The following is a 26,627-nucleotide window of genomic DNA, read 5'->3' as shown; positions in this document are numbered from 1 at the left end:
TTTCGATGGGTTTTTTTATGTGAACATGAAAATTATTCACAAATGAAATTTAACATTTTTATGAGTATTCATGGACTTCAAAAAACAAATTAAATCTGGGACCAGTCCCATTCTTACGTGAATTAAAACTAGTTTTTATATACGTTCATTAAGAAAATAAGGATTTATTTTTTAAATTAACAAATCTGAGTTCAAAATGCATATACTATGCTTTATTTAATGGTGTTCATTTGGATTTTTTTCTCACGAAGTAATATCTCTGAATTAAAAAGATTTTAGAGTGCTTACACAAAATTAGAATGAGGAAAAAAATTGAATCCTGTATTTTCGTGTCTTCAAATAGTCTAAAATCTAGTATCTAAAAATCTAAAATCAAATAACTGTGGACAGTACACAAAACTTAACAGTTCATTTACAGGAAAAGTAGAAAGGAGTCATTTATGAATTGCTTATCTGCCAAGTTGTGTTCCCCTCTGCTCCCTCCAGAGGAGCCAGATGAACCTGTGAGTTTGTTGAACATTCTTGTTAACTGTTAGCTATTTTATGTTGTGTGATGCTTAAAAAAAACCACCACAAAGCAAACCTTTAAACCAGCCTTATAAACTGTATTAATTTAATGCTGTAATTTATCCTCTTATTTGAGCCAGCTGATACTCCAGCTGAAGTTTATTGGTGGCTGCTGTGATTTAGGAAATGTCAAAATCAAGCTGTAGCTAGTCAGAACAAAATAATCTAAAATTACTCTGATTCAGGTCTTACAGTCTAAAGATACAGGAGTGATCTATCTATTGACAGGGGTTTTTTGTGTTTTCTTTCCGCTTCCATTCCTAGTAACTTCTAATACTCTTTGCTTTTTTTATCTGTTAGATAGAGGTGATCTGTTTTAGCTCCAAAATTTGTTCCCGCTTGTGAAAAGTCAGTTGAGAGCTCATGAAGATGCTATTCTGGAATTATTTTTGCCCCCTACCTGTACCATGCTATTTATATCAAATTTTCATTCCAGTTTTTATCACTTAAGGATAGTTCCTCTATCTTTGAGGTTGAATTTGCACCATTAACTTTTTTAGTTGTCGTTAAAATGGTTTTGTAAGTAGTAGTAACATTAAACCCTGAAAGAGGCAGAAAAACTTCAGTAAGAAAAGAAGCCTCATCCTCATTTTAAGGGCTAAAGTGAACTTTCATATACTGTATGCCAAAAGCCTTTAATCTGTTGGTTTTTGAAGAATTAGTGCTTTGGGGATTTTTTAAAGTTTTTATTCAGGTAATTGGGGAACAGCAGTTTCCTTTGAATGTAACCACCAGAGGTCACTAAAACACAAAAATAAATTCAAGTACACTTATTTCACAGACTTGACAAGCATGTAAATGTATAACTGTGTAGTATCTTTATTCCGCTGATGTATTCTAATATGTAGGTCATATTAGAAAAAATTAGAATAAATGAATATTTATATCTGTGAATTCACTTGCAGTTGATCTATTTCCAGTTAAGAACTTTTAAGAGGCATATTGCATTGATAAAAAAAAATAAGACTGATCTTAGAATGCAATAGGGAAATTGATCTCTTCTGCAGATGAAGACATTTTATGTGGCATTTCTACTATCTTGCAGTTGCAATAAAAGTTTTTAATAGGTCACTTTTTTCCTCACTTATTATTTTTTTTTCCCTCATGGAATTGCCCTTTAGAAATCTGAAACATAATTTCCTCTTATTTATTCCTAGTTTTCTTATGAAAACATCTAAACTTTCAAGTTTTATCTTTGTATTTAGATTTTGAAACAGATTCTTAAGATTCTGTAAAAAACATTCTTTCTTTCCAGGATTCTGTTCTTCATCTTACAGGAAGAAAAATTATTCTGTAGTTAGGGAAGCTTGTTTCTGTGTACATCTAATTTGGTTTATCTAATAAAAGAAGCTATTGTTCTTTCCTTTCTGTGAATATATTGAGCCTTCTGCCACCTAGGACACAGCCACTCCGATGTGACATTTCAGACGCAGTCTGAATTTTATTAAGAGATGATAGAGCAACTCAACAGAATGCTTCCATGTCAGGGAGCAGTGTCTTTCTCTGTCTGGTAGGAGACTACCCTGGAGTCCTTCTCTGCCTGTCCTTTTGGTGGCAAAATCTAGTCCTTTTCTTTACCTCTTTTAAATTTGCTAATTGGGAATATCAGTCTCACACTCTGACCTAGGGAGTTGTGTCTGTTTTTTTTTTTTTTTAACAGACCTGGGTCCACTGCTCTACCAAGCGCTTGAAGGGTTCAGAGAACCTGGTACAGCCTTCACACTGCAAGTTTTTTTGCAAAGCCTTTGGTATTCCATGGACAAATTAATAAACTAAATATCCCATGGACAATGACAGCATATTAGAGTATCTCAGTAACGTTGAACTTAGACTCCTTTGTCACGGTAGTGAATACCCAGATTTCTGTTTTCATATAAATTGAAACTCCATGTAATTTGAGCCTTTTTATTTCTGATTTTTTATTAAAGTACAATTTAGTGGTTGTTTTCCACAGCTGCAAAGCAGCTGTAATGTTACAGGTGCAGTTGTATGACATGTGAACTCACATATGTACTCTCGCTAATCTGACTCTGTCTGCATTGTTCTAGGTCTAGAGTTTGTTTGCATTCAAATTCATCCAGAATACCAATCTTAAATCATGTTCCTATGTTACTTCTCTGATAACTCCTGTTTCTAGGTCTGTCCATGTCTGCCCATATTGTAAAGAGTTGCAAATAAAAATGGTTTGATTTGGCCATTTTTTCCAAACCTATTTAGTTTTAATGTTGTTTTACTGTAAAATAAATTCCTTAGTCCTCTCACACATGATCATAATTTTAGTGTATCCTTGTTTGTTTTCTCCAAGGGCACTTTCCTTGTTTTGCTCCAATATCTCTTATGTGAAAAAACCCTAACCGAAAACAAAACAAAAACCACTCCAATTTAAAAAAAGTCTGTAGGCAGGAGATGAAAGCTGTAGCAGAGTATGTGCACAAGTACTAACACACGTGCACATACATGTGCCTGCTGTTTCTTAAATTGATTAGAACTTTACAATTGCCTTTCTGGCATAATGGGGATTGTCACTTCATACCTTGGTAACAGCAAGAGGAGATTCAAATTTTTGAGTGACTTCTAGTAAACTTTCAAACTCTATATAAAGTTTCTTCAATTTATTTTCAACAACCTGGTTCACTGAATGTAACTTACATATTTGCCTGGGGCACGTGGCAAGAAGACAAATGAAAAATTGACATTTCTCAGGTAAATTAGCAGAAACTCATGGTGTGTTTGAGAAGAGTTCTTTTGAGTTCATAAACAGAAAGTGGAAATAAATTAACAAGTGTGAATCTGTCAAGCATGGCAATTCTGAATTGTTAAAGAAAATATTAAGGCCTTTTATCATAATTGAAGATTTTTTTTTCCTCATTCAAAAAATTATTTTTATCAATCCAATTAATTGGGCTTGCTTTATGTTTGAAGTCCAAAACAGGGTGGTAATAGAAAACAAGAAAGTTCTCAACTAGGAAAGAGAAGACATTGCCGATTGCAGGATTAAATCATTTTTTGCAATTTTCTTAAGTTAGTTGCCTGGCTGAAGCAAAATCTGTACCCTTTTAAAAGACATTTAATTGACACTGTTTTCATTGTCCATTAAATTTACTCTGTTTTCTTTGAGAGATGAAATAATACATTTTCCCATTAAAATTACATCAGTGATGCTGCAAGTATATCTATTTGCAATAGTCTTAATTTATTTCCTATGATAGTAAAAATGTTGTGGGTTTTGTTTTTTTTCCTACAAGTCTGTTGTTTTTGGAATAGTGAAGATCTGTGCCCCTAGGACCCTTTTCTTCAGCAGATAAATATCTACCTCTCTGAAAGGTGAATAGCTGTCTGGCAGACTTTTGTCAGTGTTTTGAATATTTGAGTATTCTAAACATAATTTGTATGCCTCCTAAATTAATGTTATGAAACATCAAGTTAACTTTCTCCTTCAGCTACTTCTGTCATGAATACAATAGTGACCTGGAGTATTGTAAGCTTCAGAGAGAAGCTTATTAAGGGTAACATATGGTAGGGGAAAAGACTGAATTCGCATCCATGTAAAGACTTCAGGAAATCAATGGGCATCCAGATTGTATATCAGAGTTAAGAGGGAAAATAGGTTCCCATCAAATGTTTTGCTATTTAATACACACACTTATGGGAGCTTTGCTAAAGGCAAAAGTGAACACAAGTGTGTGCTAGATGGGGTGCTTGTCTATCTACCAGTCTTTCTGTATTCCACAGGTATGTATTGAAGTCACACGGTATTATGCAGTGGAGAGAAATATTTTACTGTATGTACTTGCAGCTTTAGAGAAAGTGCATCTATGTTGGGCTTCTCATGTAGCTGAGTATTCTAAACATTGAGCTTTGGGATATTTGGGGTTTGCATTTTTTTGTTTTGATGAAATTTGGGGTTTTGTGTGGAAAAAAGTTCTAATTGATGAATTGTCACTATTGCCTGTGATCTTAAGATGAGTAATCAATAGGGATCTGATCTTGATTAGAAAGAGCTTTTCTTTTTAGGTCAGGCTCATTTTAACTTTTTGTTAATCTGTTCTGTCATCCAGCAAAATGTGCAAATGCTTGTGCCAGCCCAAAGGAAGAAACAGAGCAAGACTGCGTCTGTTTTTGTTGCTGGTGGTGCTAGTCATACTGGTTTGAAATGGTTCAAATTATGGTTTCAAACTTAGAATGAATATCTGTGTGTAGCAAACGAGAATATGTCATGGACTGCTGAAATGTGCAGTGTGGTCAATGTTAACAAATTTCCACCACCAATAAGTCTTTCTGTGTGTATTCTTTTTTTTCTATCATTCATTTACCTGTCTTTCATTCAATTCAATTGGTAGGAGTAGATGGAGAAGTGTGAGCTCATTCTTCTTTAAAAAATAAATTTGTATACCTACTAGTGTAATCAGCCATATTCAAAATCAGAGTGGTCTTCGATTTATCCCCTACTTTTGAAGTTTTAGTGTATTAATCATGCCTATATTTTTTTGAGGAAAAAAAAATTATTTAAAAAAGAAATTGTTTTCATTTTGGCAATGATGAGATCTTGCCCAATGTTTCCTACTTAGGTGACCAGGTACAAAAGCGCCAAGGTATTTTGAATTAAATACTTCTGGAGTTACTGGGTCTGATTATTTCCTATTATAACTTCAAGGTATTTTCTGATTACTGTTTTCCCATTTTTTTCTTTCCAATAGAAAAATGATGGAATTTCTGTTAGATGTTGTGGAGTTTGTTCCTCCGTGTCCAGTTTTGTTCAAATCCCTCTCTTACAATAAAGGGGGAGTAGATGACAGAGGGCAAATAGGTGATGTAGGAAGTTTTAAGGGTTGATATGGGTAATGGGAGTGTCAGACTTGCAATAGCAAGTGTTATTGCTTCTGAAAGACTTTAAAGGTGTGTACCTCTGATTTATCGTCATACCTAATTGTTTGGAGTTACAAGGTAATTTTACTTAGGGTGTCCAAGCTCACTTTGAGTTTTTCAATACCTTTAAAAAAAAAATCTGGAGCTGACCACTCAAAAAGCAGTATTAATCCAGTTGACAGCTGCTTAGAATTTTGTGTTTTTATTGACAAAAGTTTGACTTGTGAAATCATGATTTCATATATCTCGATTTTAAACAATTGAGCAACACAAATTGACTTGTGTCAAGTTCTATTATATGTTTATTGAATGTATTTTTTGAAGCTGGTGGAACTCCACTTTTGATATTGCTGTGCAACTTTTTAACATTTGTTATTTCAAGAGTAAACTTATTTGTATGAAGTAGAACACTAAAATCAATCTTCATTTTGGAGTGAAACACTGAAAAAAACCCCTTACCTTTGTTCTTCTGTATAATGCTGTGAAAGTGATGCACAAGTTGGGTGTAAGATTGCTGTTAGCATAAAACAGTCATCAAATACAGTTTAAAATGCAGCTGTTTAAACTATTTTATGACATTCTATAATTCCATTTTTTCTTCCATTCTATGCATTATGTTGTAAATGTACAGTGAGGAATACACTTTTAAGTCCTACTTAGTTAAAATATTTTATATTTGGAGTTAAAAGTAGTATTTTTTCACTATAATACAATCATGTTCTAAAGTAATATTTCTTACACTTTTTTTACTTAAATTGTGTGGTACTGAAGTTGTTATGTTTTAAGCAGATTATTCCTAGCTTTTATAGATGAATGATTCCTACTGAAGGGAGTTTTGCATGCATAAGAACTAGAGAATCAGTAATTTCTTTTAATGTTAATGGGAATTATGTCTAGTGAGGGCTAAATTTGCTCAAAAAACCTCAGATGCGTCATCTCTTATTTTCCATTTCAGGACTGGAAACATGCAAAGAAATTTATACTGTGCAAAACTTACTGGGAAACAGAGCTTGACCCAATAGTTTTTACTTTTTTAATGACAAGATAAGCATAACTGTTAGGCTAATAAATAATGCTTATAGTGTCAACATTGAGTTATGTTTTTCCTTCAATCCAGTTGCATGGAATATGTAATTATATAAATAATTACATATCTTTTAACTTTTCTATCCTAAGTCAACCTATTTTATGTTTTATTGAGAACAAAGTTTGTTCTTAAGCAGGAGTGTAAGAGAAGAAAGAAATACTTCATGGGTTAGTTTCTGCATCCTTTCCTAGGGTTGCAAAGAAAAAAACCTGGAAGCTTCTTTGATTTGGAGGGAGGTGGAGGATTCTGTGCTAGGATTTACCTTTTTGTTTTGATCCTACAGTGATAAGCAGTTTCAGGTTAATTTACTTCCAGAGGAAAACAATGATTATGTGACGTTTACCACGAGACTGACAGCTACCTTTATTATGTATGTATTGTGCAGTGGGAAGCTTAGTTTGTCTGACTGTTATACTATGTAGGCTTTTGCTGAACTAATTTCATTTTTTCCCTCCTCTGGCATCGTTTTCCTGAGGCTTTAGAATATCTTTATGCCCAGTTTTGTAGTTTTGTCTTTATGGATTGTATTTGGGACCTTAAACTGAAAATGTTCTGTGATTTCTTAGAGTTTTTTGGCTTTATTCACACACAGGGAGAGCAAGATGTATGTATATTTTAATTTTTTCCTTAAATTAAAAAAAATCAAGAAAAGTAAAATCAAACCCAGTACAAAAAATTGAAGCTATCTTGCTATTATTTTCACAAATATATAAAGGTGGTTACCCTGAGATGTTAAAAATCGAAAGATTCAGACTGTCAGTAAATGAATGTGATGTTAACAAATAAACCATCAGCCACTTCACCAGTTGGCTCTGGGAATATACCCTTAGCTTTCTTGGTGAAGCTTGTACTCCTGAGAGCACTGAGTATTGTTATAAAGAGGAAAAAATTCCAAATATTCTAAGCCTCTAGAGCACTTACTGCCTGCAGTTCCTTCCCTCTATTTAAAATTAGACAGCTAAAATGGAACAGAGATACTTGAACAATCCTTACTTTTGCAGCTAGCAAGCAGATCTGTCAGGTAATGGAGCCTACTTTCTCATTAATTGAGTTGCAGCTGGATTACTTTTAAACTTAATTACATAAAGACTACCTTTTAGCATATTTACCTCTTCCTTTGTTAGCTATCACAAAGTTTAAACAGAACATCTTGGTTTAGGCAGGTGTGTTCATAATAATCTCAGAGGTTTTTTCTGTATGCAGTTATGTTCAAAATGATTTCACGTATTTAGTCTCTGTTTAAAAAAAAACAAGTTTGTACCACAGCTTCTATATCATTTTTATATTGCTATTTTGCTTCTAGAGGCTTCAAAAAACCAATACATCCATTTATTTATTTTAGGGGTTTTTTTTACTCTGGCTTTGGGTAAGAGGATTGAAATGATTGCAAGCAAGGAGACAACACTGAAATTATTGTCTAAATGCTTCTCTTTTCTTTTTATGCTACCCTGGTTTTCATGAAAACAGCACATCGAAGTAAGAGTATAGAATTTTGTATGGTTATGCATCATGGGACAGAGATATGAATTTGTCGCATGTGGTGTAGATTTAAATTAGACGTGTTCTTTCACTGGTATTTTTTGGTGTCATGGGTAGATGTTGGTCTTTGCTTGTGGAATCAGTTTTGTTACTTTCACTGGTGTACTGCGGGTAAATTTTGTAGAAGAGGAAATGAAAATTAAGGTAAATGTAAAAATAAATAGTTTGAAAAAAATATGTTTTTCTCGCTTCTTAGATTGATGAAAGGGCTGTCTTACTTTCAAATAACTTTTCTAGCTAATTAAAACATTTTTAATGTTTTAAAGAAGAGGTATGCTACAGGGCAAAGAATTTTATATAATTATTAAAAAGACAGCTCCAGCAGATCATTTTAACTTTATTATGTCTAAGACAAATCTGTTTACAATGTTTATGGTGTGCGGTTTCTCCCTTTTCCATTTTTCTCTGGTTTACTGTACAACTGACACCTGTTAGTTTAAAAGTAAATGAATATGTCGTACACACTGAAGATGTGCTTGAGGTGTGAAGGGCTAGGTGAACTAGATGGAATATTGTTTCTATAGTTAAAACAACGTAGCAGGAACAATTTTTTTTCAGTGGAAGAAATGAAATATTTGCTTTTCTTACATTGTTACAGTATCAGCAGAACCATTAAATATGTACAGAAAAAGAAATGTGAAGTCAGCATTCTTGCTGTGAGCAAGAGAGACCACATGGAAAAAAATTTCATGTCTAAGCTTCTTGACATGAAACATGATTCTTTCCATTATTTCTGGAAAACACATATCTATGTGAGGTTTTAAATATTTTCTGGCATAATTTGGATGTTGTTTGCGTGATGTTTGCAAAGCCATATCTTATAATGTTGCAATTCTTTCTTATGTTGTTCTAAAGTTCTTTTCTTTATTAAAGCCTGACATAGCTGAAAATTTGGTTTTAATATATTTTTGGTACTTTAATTTTCTTTTGCAGCAACAACTTCGGGTCGATGCAAGTTGTTGTACAGTTTGCTCATCGAAGTGTTTAGCTCTTATTACTAAATGCATACCTTAAAGAATTAACCTAAAAGAAATCCCTTCTTCCATCTCATTTTGTCTTGCATTTGCAAATTAATCAAATCATAGACTAGTAACAGAAGGAAAAAATCCAGGTTTTTCCTCTAAAGCACATAGTTGCTTGATTGACACAATTAGGCTACAACAGTGGTGGTAGCTGAAAAGCCTAATTTCCTGCTGTCTTCTGACTACTGCATTAAAAGACACTCAAACCAGGCCCAGTGTTATGGAAGACCACTTGTATATTGGCTTTAGTTCTAGCTTTTCCTCTATCATCTGGAAAAAAAATGTTATTTTAGTCTGAAACACATTTAAAAAAGAATTCAGTAGGAAAGAAGGAATTTTTTATTCAACTGTTGTTTGGTCTAGTTTGGATCTGCACCAAGCAGAATGAAGGAATTTGCAGTACTCAAAGGGAACTAATTTCAAAGAAAATTTATGGGAAATCTTTGAATTCTATAGAATTTTTTTAAAATATGAGAAATTCTACATAAAATTAATCAATCTAAGATGTTCTACATGGGTATTTTATTGGTGGGCATTGGTCATCAACGTGGCTTCTAGAAAGTGGTAGCAGGCCCACTGCTTGGGAGCAGATGATGACTTAGAATAACTTCAAATAGATTTATGAATAGAATAAAAATCCAGGAACATTGTATTCAGAAAAGGCAAAGATGAATGGTAGAAACTTGCATATAATGAGAATAGTTAAATACAGGGAAATAACAAGGAAGAGAAGGGGAAAAAAAAAAAGAAAAAGACCTCTTCCGTGGATATTCCTGCCAATTCTTATTCTGTGAAGACTGGTTTCTAGTTCCAGTTTACATCTTTATTGGCAGCTCCAATAAAGTTGATTGCCACTGACATTGGTTTTGAAGGCAGAAATCTTTGCTTTTTGGACTCCTGAGTAATCTTTTTCTTTCCTTGCCCTTGGCAAAAATGAAAGCAGGATCTCTTTCCTGTTTGAAGCAAATATTTTTACCTGGTCCTTCCTGTTTCAAATTTTAGAAGCTTCAATTTAAGAGCTGGGGTGGAAATCAGATATGAACATCTGCAATTGAGTTCATGTAATCCTAATCTGGCATGACAGATTAGGAGAAGAAGTAACTAATTTTTTTTTTCTTAAAAACAGCAAACAAGCGAGCTCCAAAGTTTGTTGACAGTACTTTTACATGCATTTTTAATTTGTTAGTAAACATAGCAGATTTGTAAGTTAATTGCTTCTGTTTGTGTCTGATTGGATCCCTCTGGGGCCTTGAGTTGATTCCAAAGCAAATTGAACCTCTGTTTGAGTTCATGACATCTGGTTTGGCTACTCATCTAAGATCTCTTTCTACGGCAGTTATGCAAAAGTTGAAAAGACAAGAGTTTTTGTGATGAATCAATTTTGTATTGTATTCTACCTGGAGAAGTGTTACACATCCATCTTATAGTGCTCTCTGGAGGAGTTCTAGAGGACTTGCAATATGTTGTTAATTTGCTTTGTTTTTTTTTTCTTTTTCTACATTTTGGACAGCATTAATACCACATCCATAGTCTGATGGTCAGACTTCCTTTCAGTCCTCCATATTTCATGACCCAGTTTCAGTCAAAATGTTCAGAGAAAGCTGGTAATTTTTATTTTCATGTGCCATTTCAAAGATGAGCACTTGGTGTGAATATTAGTCTAGTTTCTTTTCTAGTTAGTGACAATATAACCATGGCATACTTTCTCAGCCTGGTGAGAGTGCTTTTCTCGGAGGAAGGTGAGATTGCTTTGCCATTACTTGCCCATGTTACATGATGTGTTTGTAAGCACAAGAAAATGAAGTGAGAAGTAATTTCCATTATGCTTGAGGCATAGAAATGTATCGTTGTAAGGGTTTGCAGAATTATAAATATATTTTTATTTCCACTAATACTTGCTGACAGTCATAGTAATAGATCAAAGATGCAGTAATGTTGTAAATCTATACATTACCACTTTACGCTTTAGGGCATAAAATACCTTCTCTTTTTGAACATGCTGTAATTTTCACTTCTAGATTCTTAAAACGTCAGGGAAAGTTCTAGATATAGCTTGAAAGGGATTGAGAATCTACAATAAGTAATATATCAACTCCACACACTATTGTCGTAAATGAAGGCAGTGACTGTCTATCCAGATAAGAAACTTTTTTCTTTCTTCTCTTATTGTAACTATATTATATCTATCCAGTTGGACAGCTGGTGTAAAAGGTGTGGGTAATTTATTAAATTTAAAATGCTTTTACCTGGGCTTGCAGTTCATTACTATTTACTTCTATGAAAGGGAAAATGTAGGCAGGTTGGAAAGGAAAAAAAAAAAGTACTATAGGAAACAAGGAGACTTCCTTTGTCAGTCTGTAGTTAAAATAAATTTGATTTTTCTGTTGTGCCTTTTTCCACACGCACTGTGGTACTTTCTTTACCTAAAATTTATACCACCCTTTAACATTGAATCAAAGTCTTTAGACAGATCTTTTTTTTTGAGTCTTATATTTTTGCTTAGGAAAGGATGAAAGAATGTTTTAAATCTTTTGGAAATCACTATTGTCAAGATTAGATATTTTACAACATTTAAATTGTGTTGTTAAAATGATATATTAATGAATATATTATATAACATTGAATGTATTTTAAAAAAATTGTGTATCTCTATAATTGTGCTTATAATATAGATGATGAATCACAACTTCCTGTTTCATTGCTTCCATTGCAGAGGACACAAGAAGATCTTCTTAAGTTGGTTATTGGCACAGACACACTGCCAGTTCAGTATGTGACATATTCTGTGAGCCCCTGTTTCCTGCACTTGTGCAATATTCGATTACTTAATTGTGTTCAGTTGACAGAGAGGCAATTCTCCAGACTGTATACTCTCTAGAGAAAAAGAGGTCATTATCTGATTATGGTAAATATAGACTTGTATTTGAGAGATTGTGAGTATCCTCTGTAATGCGTAGTAATTATTTAGTGTTCAGTGCCTTCTGCCATAATACTCCATTCTTGTTACAGATCTACTTACGGTTACTAAAATTAACCTTTAATGGACAGATCTATTATCGTATATGAAGATACTAACTAAGATTTCATGCAACTACTGTTTAACAAAGATTTAACAATTTTAGACTAAGTCAGTCACTAATGGCTCAGATTTCTTCAGACACAACTTCTCTCTTGTTTAATAAACCGTTTTTCGTTCAAATAAAATCTGGAATTTATTGCAGTGTTGACTAGCTTTGTTAAGTTTTTTTTAGTGCACAGGAAAGGAAATAACTTCTTTGTTTGAATTTTGTGAACTCAGTTAACTTATTCATATACAAGAAAAATGTAGGGATTGAAATATCAGGAGAATGACTTCCTTATCACTTCAGTATAAAAAATAATACTAGAATAACTTCAGAATAAAAATAATAACTCATCCCAAAATCTTGAAGGAGAGTGAGAAACAATTTCTGTTCACCATTATGAAATATTTTTCTTTGATTTAATTTTCATTAATTTCAAATCTTAAATTGTTAATTTTAATGACCAACAAAAAACCCCTACAGAAGATGGATAATCTACCTAGTATATTTAATGTTGATGGCAGTTTTGTTGAACTTCAATTGAGTGATAAGGCAGCCAAACAGAACTTAGTACAAGTGAACGTAGCAGTTGTTTATTACATACAAAGGTTAATTCATGGTTTTATTTAATAGAACATTAATAGAGAGTTGTAGGACAGCATCCATAAATGTATTTAGATAGTGTGTTGTCCAAATTTACCAATATATTAACCATGCTTTGGGAAAATAAATATTGCGGGTGCTAAACAGGATTAGCGTTGATACAGGGTTTTCTGCTGGTTGAGGTTCATCATTAAAGCTGATAATTTTGAGCAGCTTGCCTTGATCCTCTATAGCAGATGTGCAGTTTGATTTGTATTTTCTTCAGATCCTGCCTACAAACAAACAAGTGTAACTTACGTATCATGATGATTTAATGTCCCATCTAGTCCTCTGGGACTATTGTCAGCAGCTCATCACACGGTTCATCAATTTTATGTAGTTTAAATACTATCTCGTGGCATGTTCACTCTCAGTCTAAAGAGACAAAGCTGAGAAATGCCACAGTGCTGAGGTACTTTTAGCGGTATTGATTCCACAGTGAAAGTAGTTCCCAAAATATATTTAATCACAAAATAATTCTGTATAGCTATAGAAAGGAAAGCTAATAAAGGAGAAAATGCTGTCATTATGTGTTCATCATTTAGTGCAGAATTGCACTTGAACCAGCTTGACTACTACTTTCTCAAGCTGACATATTAGAAGCTTTAAAACCTACTGATATATTTATTTCTTAAATATGAAAGTGAAGCTCTCTCTGAATGGCAGGCTGTTTAAAGTTCCTGAATAAAATTCATAGAAATGCTCTGAAAGCAGTTAAAGAAAACAGTTAATGAACATAGCATTACAAAAAAAAAGGGGAGAAAGTCAAAGTTTGTTTAGTAGATCTGTCTGCTTTGCTTTGAAGACTGCATTTCCAGTTTTTATGTGATGTTACTGCACAAAGATTGGAGTTATGAAGCTGCTAAGGTCAGAAGGTGAAGTAAAATCAAGGAAAGTTGAGGATAAAAACTCCTAAATGCTCTGGGGAAGAAAAAGTGCTTTACTGCCAAATATATCTGTAAACTATTTAAAAAGAAAAAGGGATAAAAAGGACATTTTATAACTTTTAGGACTGTAAAGTGTTGATACCTAGGATGATAGTTAAATTCTGTAAACTCCTTGTGAGGATAGAATATCTTTTTTTATGGAAGATTTTGTTATGAGGAGACAGTTTTCGCTTCGGGAGGCTTTCTGCCTAAAAGGTAACTCTCTCTCAAAGGGAGTTTCAATGCTTTTTTTCCCCACCCACATAGCAAGAGAAGTTCTCAGCCTCTTTCTCTGATATGTGAGAGGAGAGAGTTAACGCTTACAGAAATGCTACAGGGCAGTTGTGGCGGGAGAGTCAGCGGGAGGCCAGCAATGATAAAGCCCGGGAGTGAACAGGAGGTTTGCCTTTTTCTTCCTGGGGCTTAGTGTTCCTTGTAGCCCTGTTAGGTTTCTGTAAGTTTTGGTGTTCTGGCCTTCTAAATAAACTTTTTTGAATTCTTTCCACTGCCTTGGCATTTCTGAGGATACGTGCATATCTTACTCCTTATTTTTTTGTTCTTTTGTTTGTTTTGTTTTATTTTGTTTCATTTACTACCTGATTAATCTGTCAGTTCCCTATATGCTTTTCGTGATTGTGTGTGATGGGATCTTCACAGAGCATTTTCTTGCAAAATTTGCTAAAATGAGACTAAATTTCACAGATTATTTTCTTGGAACTTTTGAGACCTTTGTGTCATTATTTTTCCTCTTTCTATATAGATGCAAAATGAGAGTAAGGTTAGAGACTGCAAAAATACTATGACTTGCAAAAACACTATGACTTGCAAAAACATAAATTATATTTCATATTAGCAAAGGATTCAGGAGACAAGAATATTTGTTTACAGGGCAAGTGATTTTACGCACCTATAAATTTGTCACCATAAAAAAAAAAAAAATTAATGAAAGCAATCCAGAATCCAGCAACATATGAGTAGTTTTCTGATACAGATCTCTAGATGATGATGTCTTGTGATAAAGGTGAAGTGACTTATAAGATTTTGATAAGGATTGAGGCAGTTTCTGATATCGGGATAGTATCAGGATATTCTGGTATTCTTAACTGCAAGTCAGGGATGATAATGAATATATCTTCAGGTTTTTCAAGATTATGTACATTTTTACTGGTTCTCTTTCAGAACAACAGAATTTTTGTCTTCTGTCTTCAGTTAAAATTCTTTCTACGTGTTACTGTTTTGCTATGTGCTTGTACTTTGTGGGTAAAAACTTATGTTTTGGGTTTTTTTAAAATTGATAAATATATAGCATACATGTATTCCATCAAGAATTTAATAACATATTACATTTTTTTTATTGGGGTGTGTGCATAATGACAAATTTGCTATCTGTGTGGCAGTGATCAGCAGCCAATGTATGAGTTTGGCATTTATATTCATCACTTTATACAGAGTGAGATCTATGTTCAAAATGACAATTTTCTTTAGATTTCTGAAAAAACCTCAAAGTAACACTTTCATTTTTAGCTGCTTCTTGCGTAATGACTAGATGGGACTGTGTTTTGCTGGGCCTTTTGAGAGTGTGGGAAGAGAGGGCATGTTTTGAAAGTAGAGAGCCAGCACTATTTCAGGTAACCTTTGCCTTTGGCCAAACACTTCTCGTGATTTGTGAGAAAACCACAATGTTGCTGTTGTGGTTTGTTTTGTTTGATGCTGGCAGAATGGTTGTGGTGGTTTTTGCTTGTTTTGGTTTTTACTTCTTTTTCTCATGTGCTACCCAAGGTGCTTGGGTTGAAGTGCTATTTGTATTCAAATAAGACTGCAAACTGAGTTCCTTGAGATGAGTCATCAAAGTCTGTGCTCTCTGTTCTCTGTATAGAGATAATACAATACTTGCCTAACTGGAAAAAACACTAGATCACTTTTTTCCAGCTCATTAACTCTTCTCTATTGTTTGACCATATTAAAAGTAGTTTTAAACTAGAAGAGAACAGTGAAAAAAATCTATACATTATTTTATTGTGATTTGATTAGTTAGATGATCTTTGTTGTATCAATGCTTCTGCTTCTTAACAGTATTTGTAGCATCATCAAATCTAAGGCCTGGACTCAATGACTTTGGTACAGGACTGTCACAGAGTCAGTCCCACTTTAACATATTTTTAAACAAAACCATTTTTACAAAGTCCATTGTTCTCTACTAAAACATTCAATAAACACATGAAATGTGTCAGTGATACTGCTGATAATGTTTTTGCTGTTTAAAGGGGAAGGGGAAAGTTCCTAAGCAGAAGATTGAAATAAAATTCATTCTCGATTTGTTATAGAGATTGTAATAGATGTTTTCTACTGCCTTGTTTTCTGTATAATAGGGAAACAATAAGTATTATTATTTGCCTGAACTACTGTTTTTTAGCTGTTTCCATAGGCTAAGACACATTGTAGTAATATTTTCTCTGTTTAATTAAAAAAAAAAAGTAGTGCAAGCTATGTCACACTTCACATTTGAAGTAGTAATTAAGTTGACAGTTTCCAAGGTTTAAAATGGAATAATATGTGCAATATTTTATTTAAAGTACATAAAAGTAACCTCAGATCTCACTTCGCATATCATGCAAACTATTGGAAGTCACTGACTTCCACCGTAGTATCTGTTTACAGAGCTTATTTGCTGTATCTCGTAAGTGCTTTAAGAGTATCAGAACCAAATCCTTCCAAATAGAGAAAAGAACTACTTAAGGGACATAGAAAGTGTGTTAAATCCATCTTTTTTTCCTACTCTCTTGCAAGGCACACGTTTTGGCGCATGGAGGACATGTAGATCCATCTTTCTTAAACAACTGGCTTCTGTACTGCTAAATGCTTGCTATATGCAGGAGCAGATTTGGGTTTTGGGGAACAGATAGCATCCTGTTCTGTTTAACAGGTGGTAGTTCAAAGGTCCTTCGTTTCTTGAATGAGTCCAGCATTAAACATTAGGTTGAAATGAGTTCCTCGTGTGTATGGGAAAGTGATTTCTTACCAGGTCACCTGCACAAGATGAATCATATTTTCCAGTTTCCCTCTACCCCTCATTACAAATATTATATATGTGTATCTCTGCTTTTCATACAGAAACTCTTGAAGTACAGAAAACTAAAATCATATGTCCAGTTCTTACACAGTGAGTTGTCTATAAACTCAGAGATCAGGAGACCAAACTTTAATAGTTCTTTACCTTTTGATTTAATATCTGCACAAAAGACATCATTAGAGGGTTTTTGTTGCTTGTTCTTTTTGTAACCTGATGGTGAACATTTTAGATCTTCTAACAGAAACATAGTAACAGCAAGTAGGCTTTTTTTTCCCCATTGTCCTGAGGGAAAGGGAGGAATGGATAGCTGACAGTTTGTCACCTAGGCTGTTTCGTTATTGCATTTTTCTCCATGTTGCATATGTAATGTTTTGTAAATATTATTTTTCTTGCCTTTCAATGCTTACTAAATCCTTTGCCAATGGTTCTTTAGCATAAAGAGTATATCAGTAAGATGGCATTTCAGATAATGCTTTTTACCTTTAACAGTACATTTTGCTTGAGAAAATGTTACATGTTGTTATATTGATTATTTTTTTTTTATTTTAGGCAGTTATACTTTTAACTGAACTCATCAGAGACAACTTCAGAAACAGCAAATTGAAACAGTGCCTTCTACCAGCACTTGGGGAGCTGCTTTACCTCGTAGCCAGGGAGGTAAGACTGCAAAGTGATCCTTACAAATTTGAAAAATGTGAAAAGATTTCCCATGGAAAAGTAGATCAAAAAAAGCAAATTATTTTGTCATTTGTATACTCAACAGTTTCTGGTCCTTGTATGTTCTGTGATACTTTTTCTACTTCAAGAACCATGTTAGCGCAACCATGTGCTTCATCAAGTAGCATTCTTGAAGTGTAGAATTTTAACTTCATAAAAGAATTTAATCAACCATCGTAATGACTGCTGGCCTCCAAGTGGCAGATCTAAGAGTTAGAGGATCTTAGCTAGAGATGTTGATTAAACAGGATGTGTCAGGGTAGCCAATAAATTAATATTTCTCTGGTCCATATTAGATCTTATCCTAGCATGGCTGGATTCACAGCACTGCAGAAAAGGAAATTGAATGATCCTGACTAATTTCTGTTTATTCCTGACTAAAACTGATTTAAACCTTCAGTCTAGAAATAGTAGATTCACATTAAAAGTAAACAGAGGTAATTTGTAGAAAAGAAATACTGTCAATATGAGGAATTGAAGATGTCAACTCCTCTAATTCTCGCCTTTCTTTTTCCTTATTGGAAGAGTAAAATACTTTTTCTTAATAGGAACAAAGGTGTCTTCAAACAGAAAAAGTCTAACCCTGGCTTCTCTGAAGCCTTTATATTATCGTTGTCATCTAATTGCTCTGAATGCTCTCATGTTAATTTAACAGTCAGTTGATAATGGAATGAAAGTAGCAAATGAATTATTTTGGCTTTAGTTATGGCTTTGTGCTGAACTTCTATGTTTTATTTCCTTCAGCCTCTGACTTCTTTGCATGTTCCACAAGATTCAGTGGTTGCCTTGTTTTTTGTAGGATAGCAAGCATTGTCCTATTTTGGTTAGACAGTTGCCAAAATATTTGTCAAACACGGTCACAGAGCTTGTTCTTATAATGAGAAATTATGTTCTGGAAAATACATCCACAGTCACAGGTTACTTTTATGTGGTTTAATACTTTCTCAGTTTTCCTTGGGACAAAAAATATGTACCTCTGTCTGGTTTGTATCAATCAGACAGATTGATAACCATATACTTTTAACTACTAAGAAAAATAAATAAACTTAAAACTCCAACTTGAAGATTATAATTAGCAAGAGTCTTTTGCATGGCTTGATTTTATGTTGAAATTGAACTCTGATAGCTGAAACAGATCTGTTTACACTGGCTCTATAACACCCAAAATGATTTGCAAGCCCTGAACTGATTTTTTCCTTCTGAAAACGGGAAATGACAATTTTTTAAGTCTATATGTATTTATGAACAATGTCTGAATCATGGTAATTTGTATTTTAGCTGGCAACTCTGTCATGTTTCAGGAAGATCTATAGTAACGGGTTGCATTGCTTTGAGTTATAGCTGAGAAATTATTAGAGTATAGGAATAAATATTTGGACATATATGAACTAAAGACACCGTGTCTTGGTAGAATTTTAAAAATATCAATGTGATTTGTATGCTTGGAGATGCTAACACTTCTTTTTTTTAAGAAAAGCCCTTTTAGTTTCTTTATTCTGTACATATTTAACCTCAGAATTCTGTAGTGTTGTAGGCATTTTGTTGCTCGTTAAACTGCTGAACAGTAGTATTGAATGATCTTGCCAAATCATATACCAAGTCAGTGATAGTATAACAGGAAAAAAAGTTTATTGCCAACTTATGTCTTTAAACAGCAAAACTTTATGATTAGATGAATTAAAAAAAAATCATAACAGCATCTAATTCATTAAGGACACAAAATACACAAAATATTTTTGGTTTTCTTGTTTTCCTTGTTTTCTCCCATTTTGCTCTTCAGCCTGCTTAATTGTTTTATCAAGCTGCTAAGTATTTTCATTTAAAGTGTAAGTTTTTGAGGGCATGACTGTTTTTATTTATTTATTTATTCCCTCTGGGCTTTTGCCAAGTGCTTCTAGGTCCAGCCACAATTTTAATATTAAATAATGATAAAGATTACTTCTTTTTCATATGAACCTTTGGTAAATCATAAATCATCAAATACTTAAAATCAAGTTCAGCTGTTTAGGTGCTCGATGATTCATTAGGTTAAATATAGGGTCACTATTTGCACTTCTATGACTTAGAAAATACTAGAAAATAGTCCAGATAATCATAATGATCCTGTTCAATCCTAAACTCTGATATCATGTGTGTACTTGCATACGAGATCTCATAAGTAAGATCTTACACTTCATCTCTGCATTTTTATTCCAAACAGAAGCCAAGAGCAATTTACAAGTAGCATGAGCAGACTCCAGGGAGGATGTTCTGATACTCTTGAGCAAATTGCCTTGAGGGAAAACTTTCAAGTTTTATGTAATATTTTTATTCATTTTGTGCTGTTTGTGTTATTAGGGTGCAGAATCTAAAGTTTAATCAAAATCAACATGGGCTGTGAGCAAAACATAGAAAGATTCCCCGGTGTTTGGTGATATATTTAAATTTATTAAATGTCAAATTGTGTAGGTATGTTTAGGTAATTAAGAATGGTTCCAAGTTTCAAACCCCCTTTGCCTCTTTTTATTTCTTAATAAAGACTGAACTCTGCAAAAAGTCATTAATCAGTTTGAAGAATGGAAGAACTGTTAGTGTTTCAGGACTGCACCATTTCTTAAGGCTTTTTATTTTATAGTACATTTAATATGCATGGTTGCAGAAGAACTTGACAGAATTTCTGGTTGAATTAGGTGAATAAAATGAGAAACAGACCTATGCCAATTTCAACAGAGATGGTCTTTTTAACTCTGTCTTGACTCCTAGTCTTGTCCTGCCTCTTCTAGGTGGAAAAGATTCCACTTTTTGACTGTTTGAAAGTAACCTCCCTTTCCTTTTTTTTGAAACGGGTTGCATTCTCTTCAACTTATACGTTAAGCCTTGGAAGACAAACCGTGATTAAATGTCAACATGCTGTTACTCAGATAAGATGAAGGAGGTGGAATGTAGTAGATCTGCTGTCTCTGTTGGATGTCAAGCCACTCTTATTATTATTGTCTGTAAATTACTCCAAGGAGGAGTTGTTCCATACTTCCTAATACCAAGTTAGCAGAAAAAAGCTTACAAATGGGAGATTTAACAAACTCATTTCCTCTATTAATATATGTGGTAAATAAAATTTTGTTTTCAATAAAGAGGGAAAATTAATTTTACTAGACAATTCAGTAATAGTCTTCCCTGATAATTTGCCGTGCTTCAATTAAATGCCTGAAATTATCACATCATATATGTTGAATTACTGTAAGTCATTCAGAAATCAGCAAATTTAGAAAGTACAATTTATTTCTGCATCGTCAATGTCCACCTTGACCACACTATGCTTTTTATAATAAAGAATTAATTAGAATGCTAAAAATAATTTGGGAATATAATCAGTACAGTTCAAGAATTGTATAATTTCTGAAGAAATTGTTGCTTGTTATCCTTTGTCACCTTATTAAAACAAGTTACACATGGGTTTCTTGGCTTATAGTGTTCATACCACCCAATGCTTATTATTTCTCAATTTCTTTCCCAAAAGAGGCTATTTTTTCACTTGCAAATAGCTCTGTGTTACTAGCCTGGATATGGAAATTGTTGCAGTAAACTCTTAATGATATCCAAGTGTCCCGTTTTAAACTTGAAATTTTACAGTAGGCAACTATGGGGGGCAGGGGGAAGTGGAGTTCACTTCTAATGGAACAATCAACCCCCTGATTCAACTCGCAGTGAATTAGCCCCTCTAACAGGGTGATTTCAAGGAAATATGCATCAAGATCTTGGAACAGTGTTCATATGTACTGAAGGCTATACCAGACAGTAAATTTTATTAAACACTTGATATCTTCTTTTATGTATGTAGAGTATTTTTTTCAAAAGTAAGTTTATTTTTTTTTTTTTTTGGTTGCCAGACAAAATTAATTGATTTTGTTTGGTATAATTAAATCACATTTAAAGAGAAGCATTACTACCTCTTAATAGTCCACTGTCTTTTTCCAAGGAGCTCAAAATGATTGCGCAGAATACAAGAATATTTTTTAGTGTCTCTGTGAATTAGAATGAATTGATGAAATGCAGGAATATTAGGACACATTCTGTTATGGATTTTGGAGACTATTTAAATAAGCTAATAAAATATCAATCTCTGTGCTGCGCATGAAATAACATTAAATAGTAATAATGCCCTGGAATTTAATATATTTCATAGCATATGTTAATTTGAGATGTGTATAATATGAACCTTATTAAGAATCTGTTGCCCATTTTTTATGTGACTGAGATTATTGTGATTTTTTGATTTAATCATTTGTGCCGCTGGCTTCATTTCAGGAGGAAAAAGGGGAGCACCCCAGAGAATGCTGGGCTGTTCCCTCAGCTGCTTACACGGTGCTAATGAGGTGTCTTCGGGAAGGGGTAAGGCTCTTTCATGGTCCTCAGTAGAATTTCTCCACAGTAATAACCCTTTAGGCGTTGTGTGAAGATTGTAGCCTGCAGCACTGCAGTACCTTGTCAACCAAGTATTGCTCTTGAATTTAAATAATCGTGATAAGACCATGACCTAAGCAGGAGATTAATGCAAAAATGTAGTTACTCTCTGTATAATCAACATTTATGTATTGCTGCTTGTTTTGAGGGAAATGGGATAGTAAATATAAATTACTGTTAATAAATGTGGAATTTATTATTGACATGGGTATTTTTTGAGAAATGTTTTGGCAGCTTGTGCTGTCCTCTTGCAATTTGATTTTCATACATCTTTGTAAATCTTTGAGCAAGACTTCAGTTTCTATTTTGAAGTGGCTGATGCACAGGTTTTTTTTAAACTACATTTTTATCCTACTGGGTTGTTAGCATTCTTTTGAGCCTAAAAATTAATAACTAGGTTTATTCTCATACATGTACTATACTGTGTTCTTCATTGTTTTGGGGGATGACTTAGCTGTGCTAGAAGAAGGGAAGAAAAACATGCATATAGTTCCAATTTGTAAAATGAAAAAGAATTGAGTGGAGGGTTTACATTCACTGTTTGTATGAGACCACTTGACTTTATTTTTGCCCAAGGCAAAGCTCAAGGCAGAAAACATGTCGGAGGTTGCTGGGGGGTGGAAAGCAAGAGGAAATGCATTTTTTTCCTTCCTTTTTGAGATCTTTATTGCATACAGATTGCAATTAATAGAGGAAGAACCTAGATGCATTTTAATATATTCAAACTTTCACGTGATCAAGAACAGACAACTGAGTTTGTATTGTGGACTATTTCCATCTCATAATTAGAGTAAGATGTCACTCTAAGGCACATTAAGTGAGATGCTATTTAATTATAAATTTAGTAATGGAAGACTTGCTATTTCTGTATATTCAGTGTGGAGAAACTAAATTGAGACATCCATAAGACACTAATTTATTCCTATAGAAAAAAATCACTTCTTAGTTCTGAAACATGTCAAATTTTTCTTAATAATTTATCTTGATTTATTTTGCTTTAAAAAAATAGCACAAAATAGAAATAAATTTCCTATGCAATAGTTGAAATTAAATTTAATTAACAGAAGTTTAAAGTTATGTCTAGGCTAGCCAAGTACAGCTGTGCACTTCTACACTTTTCTGTTTGTGAAGATGCTCATTTGTAATGGCGATATATTTTTTTTTTAACACGTTTGAAGCCATAAAAATATAGACTACTTTAGGATGAAATGAACGTCTGAGGGTCATCTAATCCAACCTCCTGTTCACCTTAGGTCTAAATAGATCAGATTTCTCAGGATATGTTTGTTTGACTCTCAAATGTCTCTAAGAGTTATGGTCTCACAAGCTTTCTGAACAATGCCTGGACGACCTTCATAGGAAAAAGTTTTTACTTGTATATGTTTGGAGTTTCCACTTGTGGCCATTACCCCTTGTCCTATGGCTGTGCAGCTCAGAGACCATTTGTCCCCAGCTTCTCTTTGTTCTTTTATCAGGTGTTGTAAACAGTAGTCAGATCTTCCCTGAACCTTCTTTTCTCAAGGCTAATCAGCTCTCTTACCCCTTCCTCATATGCCACGTGCTCCAGCCCTCAGACCAATCTGATTTCGTTCTGTGATGGGGACATGGGGAGCCATGGACATTGAATGCTTTGACTTTAGGAAGGCCTTTGACACATTCTCTTATAGTCCCCTGATAATCAAATGGTAGTAACTGATTAAATGGAAGATAAGGTGGGCAGGAAAATATGCTCAGGTGATCAGAGGTCCAAAGTCCAGCCAATAACTATCAGTTCCTCAGAGATCAATACTGAGTAATGTCTTCAGTAATTAGCAGAGTGACTGATTGGAGTGTATTCACCATTTGTGAGCACCAAATTGGTGGGGTGAGCTGCATCAATATTTTGGATGTCAGGGCTGCTGGTCAAAAGGACTGGAACAGACTGGAGAAATGGGCTGACAGCACTCTCATGAAGTTCAACAAAAGTGAGAGCAAGGGCTTGCTTCTGAGGTGGAGTATCCCCCTGCAACAGCACAAGCTCCCTAGGAAGCAGTTCTGCAGAAAGGGACTTGGGGGTAGCAATGGAAGGTTGAACATGAGCCAGCAGCGTGCCTTAGCAGCAAAGGAAAGCTGCAGCAACACCAACTGTATTAGCAAGAGAGTACCAGGTTCAGGGAAGTGATTCTTCCTCTCTGTTCAGTGCTAATGAGACCACATCTGGAGTACAGTGTTCAGTTTTGGGCTCCTCAGTACAAGAAAGATATTGATATTCAAGAGTGAGTCCAACCGAGTGCTACCAGGATGATAACTGGAAGAAAAATCCCTGATGTTCAGAATTGCTCCTTTAGTCATTGCCTGATATGTTATGGTAGAGAGCATGTTGAATGTTTTCTAGTTACATTCAAACAGTCTTTTTCACAGAGAATAAAGCACAAACTATGGTCACATGTAAAGAAAATTAGGATTAAGTGCCTTTCATCTTTTTGTTTTTAAAGGGAATTAAGTAATACAAAAAAAATTAGTTTGGACCTTTGAAGATTTTGTGGTCCAGCTTCCTGTCAAAATAATGCCAGCTTCTAATTGCGTTCCAACTAGCTTTCTACATACCTTTTAGTTCACTTAACTCTAAGTCTTTGCTATTTGGTTACTTTTAGGAAACCATTTGGAGAGCCTTGTTAAAGCTAAAGTAAATTAAACCCACTGCCCCCTGTTGGTCTACTGAGCCCATAACTGTGTAAGGGAAACTTGTCACATTGGTCAGGTGGGTTTTGCTCTCTGTAAATCTGTTCTAACTTTACTAGTCTTCTTGACCATCTTGACCATACACCTGCGAGTGGAATCCAGGAAAACTTGCTGTGTGATTTTTACAGAGCCAGAGTTTGGAATTCCTCTTCTTACCCTCTGGTGGGCATGCCCTTTGCCCCATACCCTCAGTGAACAGGAGTATCTCCTAATCACCACAAACTTGAAGATGTGTGCTTTCTCAAAACTGTGCTGACTGCCTTCCTCAGCATGGGTTTTGAACCTTGTCCAAGCAGTGAGTGGCTCACATTGCTTACTGGCTGATATGCAGGGGAGTGTGTGAATGACACTTCCTTGCCCCCATCTTGTTGCAAAACAGGAGATAATAGAAATAGTTAAAATGAACAATCTAGTTTTTTTTAAGATCTAACTTAAAACTAAAATGAGATTACATGTAAAATTTATTGCTTCAACTAGTAAAGCACTGGATAAGAAAATCCTGAAAATATTGTCTAAACTTCCTTCACTGTGCTTAATGTTCTTTGGCTGCAGCTCAAGATCTTGGCTGCTGTATTTCTTTATTTTACACTTTAGCCTGTCATCTGCAATTTATTCAATAAATTTCCCTGATCTAAGAAATTTATTACATCTAGGTAAGCTTTGCATTCTAACATTAGTAATGAAAAAATAATTTAAATTTATTAAAGTAATAAATTAATTCAAATTGTTCTAAGCTCATTTAATTAAATTTTACATCAGGATGTTTTCTGGAGTGATTATGTGTATATTGTCTCGGTATTTATGGAAGTGGCAAACTAACTTTTCGTAATAAAGTCTGAATTACCACAGTGTATTATATATGCATTATAAATACTCTACTTGTAATTTTTAGTGCCAGTTAAGAAGCTTTATTTAATGTATTTAATAAGAGTTCAAGAAGACAAAACCAGTTTGTGTCATTCAATACTAGACTTCATATAGCTTTGCATTTTGTGAGGTAGGTTTGCTGTTCTTCAATGTCATTATGAACTATTCTGAAACATTCTTGGATTTCTGAAGTTTTATAAGATGTGTCAATATCAAAGCAGAATTGCCCTTTGAAACAGAACAGTAGAGCAGGAAGGAGTTTGAAATGTGTTTGTCCCTTTTGTTTGCCTGTAAAGGAACAAAATGTTCAGAAAATGCAGGTAGTATCATTTCCACATATGTTCTGTACCTGAAAATTCAACAGTGACAAAAAAGTGTATGTGTCAGTGAAAGGAGTTTTAGGGTGGTGGAGTAGAAGGTTGGGAAAGTCTTTTATATGTAGGGGATCACAAGTTCAAATTTCCTGCACTTCAGCGTTGGTAACTTGAGATAGGAGCTGATTTTCAACTCAGGCAAAGAACAGTTGTGTTCAATGATGTGTCAAAATAAGGAAGTTGGTACACTCATAAATAAGTAAATGACGAGCTTAATTTGACATGTTTAGTTTTGGTATAATGTTACAGCCTGTCAGAATGCATGTAGTAAATATTCCGGTATTTATTTACTAATCTTTTCCAACAACTGTTTCCAACAGTGACACAAAATGCCCATTCCAGGCATCTGTATTTGTGTCTAAGTTCAACTTCTAAATATTTGTGTGCAGTCACTTAAGATAGCAGGGTCCTGATTTCTGCAGATAAAGTGCTTATTAGCTCTTACAGTTCCTATGTTATCCAGTCATGAAAGATACTTTCTGGCTCAGAAAGGATATTCTTATTTAATATTAAGTATCTAACGCTAATGTGACTACCCTTTTCCTTTCATCCATTTTACTTGGTTTATTCAAAACTCTGTTGCTCAAGTTGCTGCTGGGTACTTGACACCTAATGAATCATCCTATTTCTTATTTGAATCTCATCATTGACTTACATATATTTTCTGTTCTTTATTATGACATTTAAGGTTCAACCTAATCTTAACTAAATGAAGTCTCAGCTTTCA

At 34.1% G+C, this 26,627-nt stretch overlaps 1 protein-coding gene across 6 annotated transcripts in view; it reads left to right on the top strand.

The window, feature by feature from the left end:
* The window catches only part of ULK4 (unc-51 like kinase 4), a 224,203-nt gene that overhangs the window by 26,995 nt on the left and 170,581 nt on the right, over positions 1–26,627 (top strand). For all 6 annotated transcript variants that reach the window (XR_004357069.1, XR_004357058.1, XR_004357057.1 and 3 more), the window contains exons 18-19: positions 17,331–17,438; positions 21,783–21,866. Coding sequence is in view for 3 of the 6 variants with exons in the window: in XM_032687664.1 (XP_032543555.1) it covers positions 17,331–17,438; positions 21,783–21,866 (192 nt within the window). In the remaining 3 variants the exon portion in view is untranslated. The remainder of the gene's footprint in view (positions 1–17,330; positions 17,439–21,782; positions 21,867–26,627) is intronic.

Source organism: Chiroxiphia lanceolata, chromosome 1 (genome assembly GCF_009829145.1).
Source record: "Chiroxiphia lanceolata isolate bChiLan1 chromosome 1, bChiLan1.pri, whole genome shotgun sequence".
NCBI classification, from domain to species: domain Eukaryota; kingdom Metazoa; phylum Chordata; class Aves; order Passeriformes; family Pipridae; genus Chiroxiphia; species Chiroxiphia lanceolata.
The sequence above is the reverse complement of the archived record's forward strand: the minus strand, read 5'-3'. Positions and strand labels throughout refer to the sequence as shown.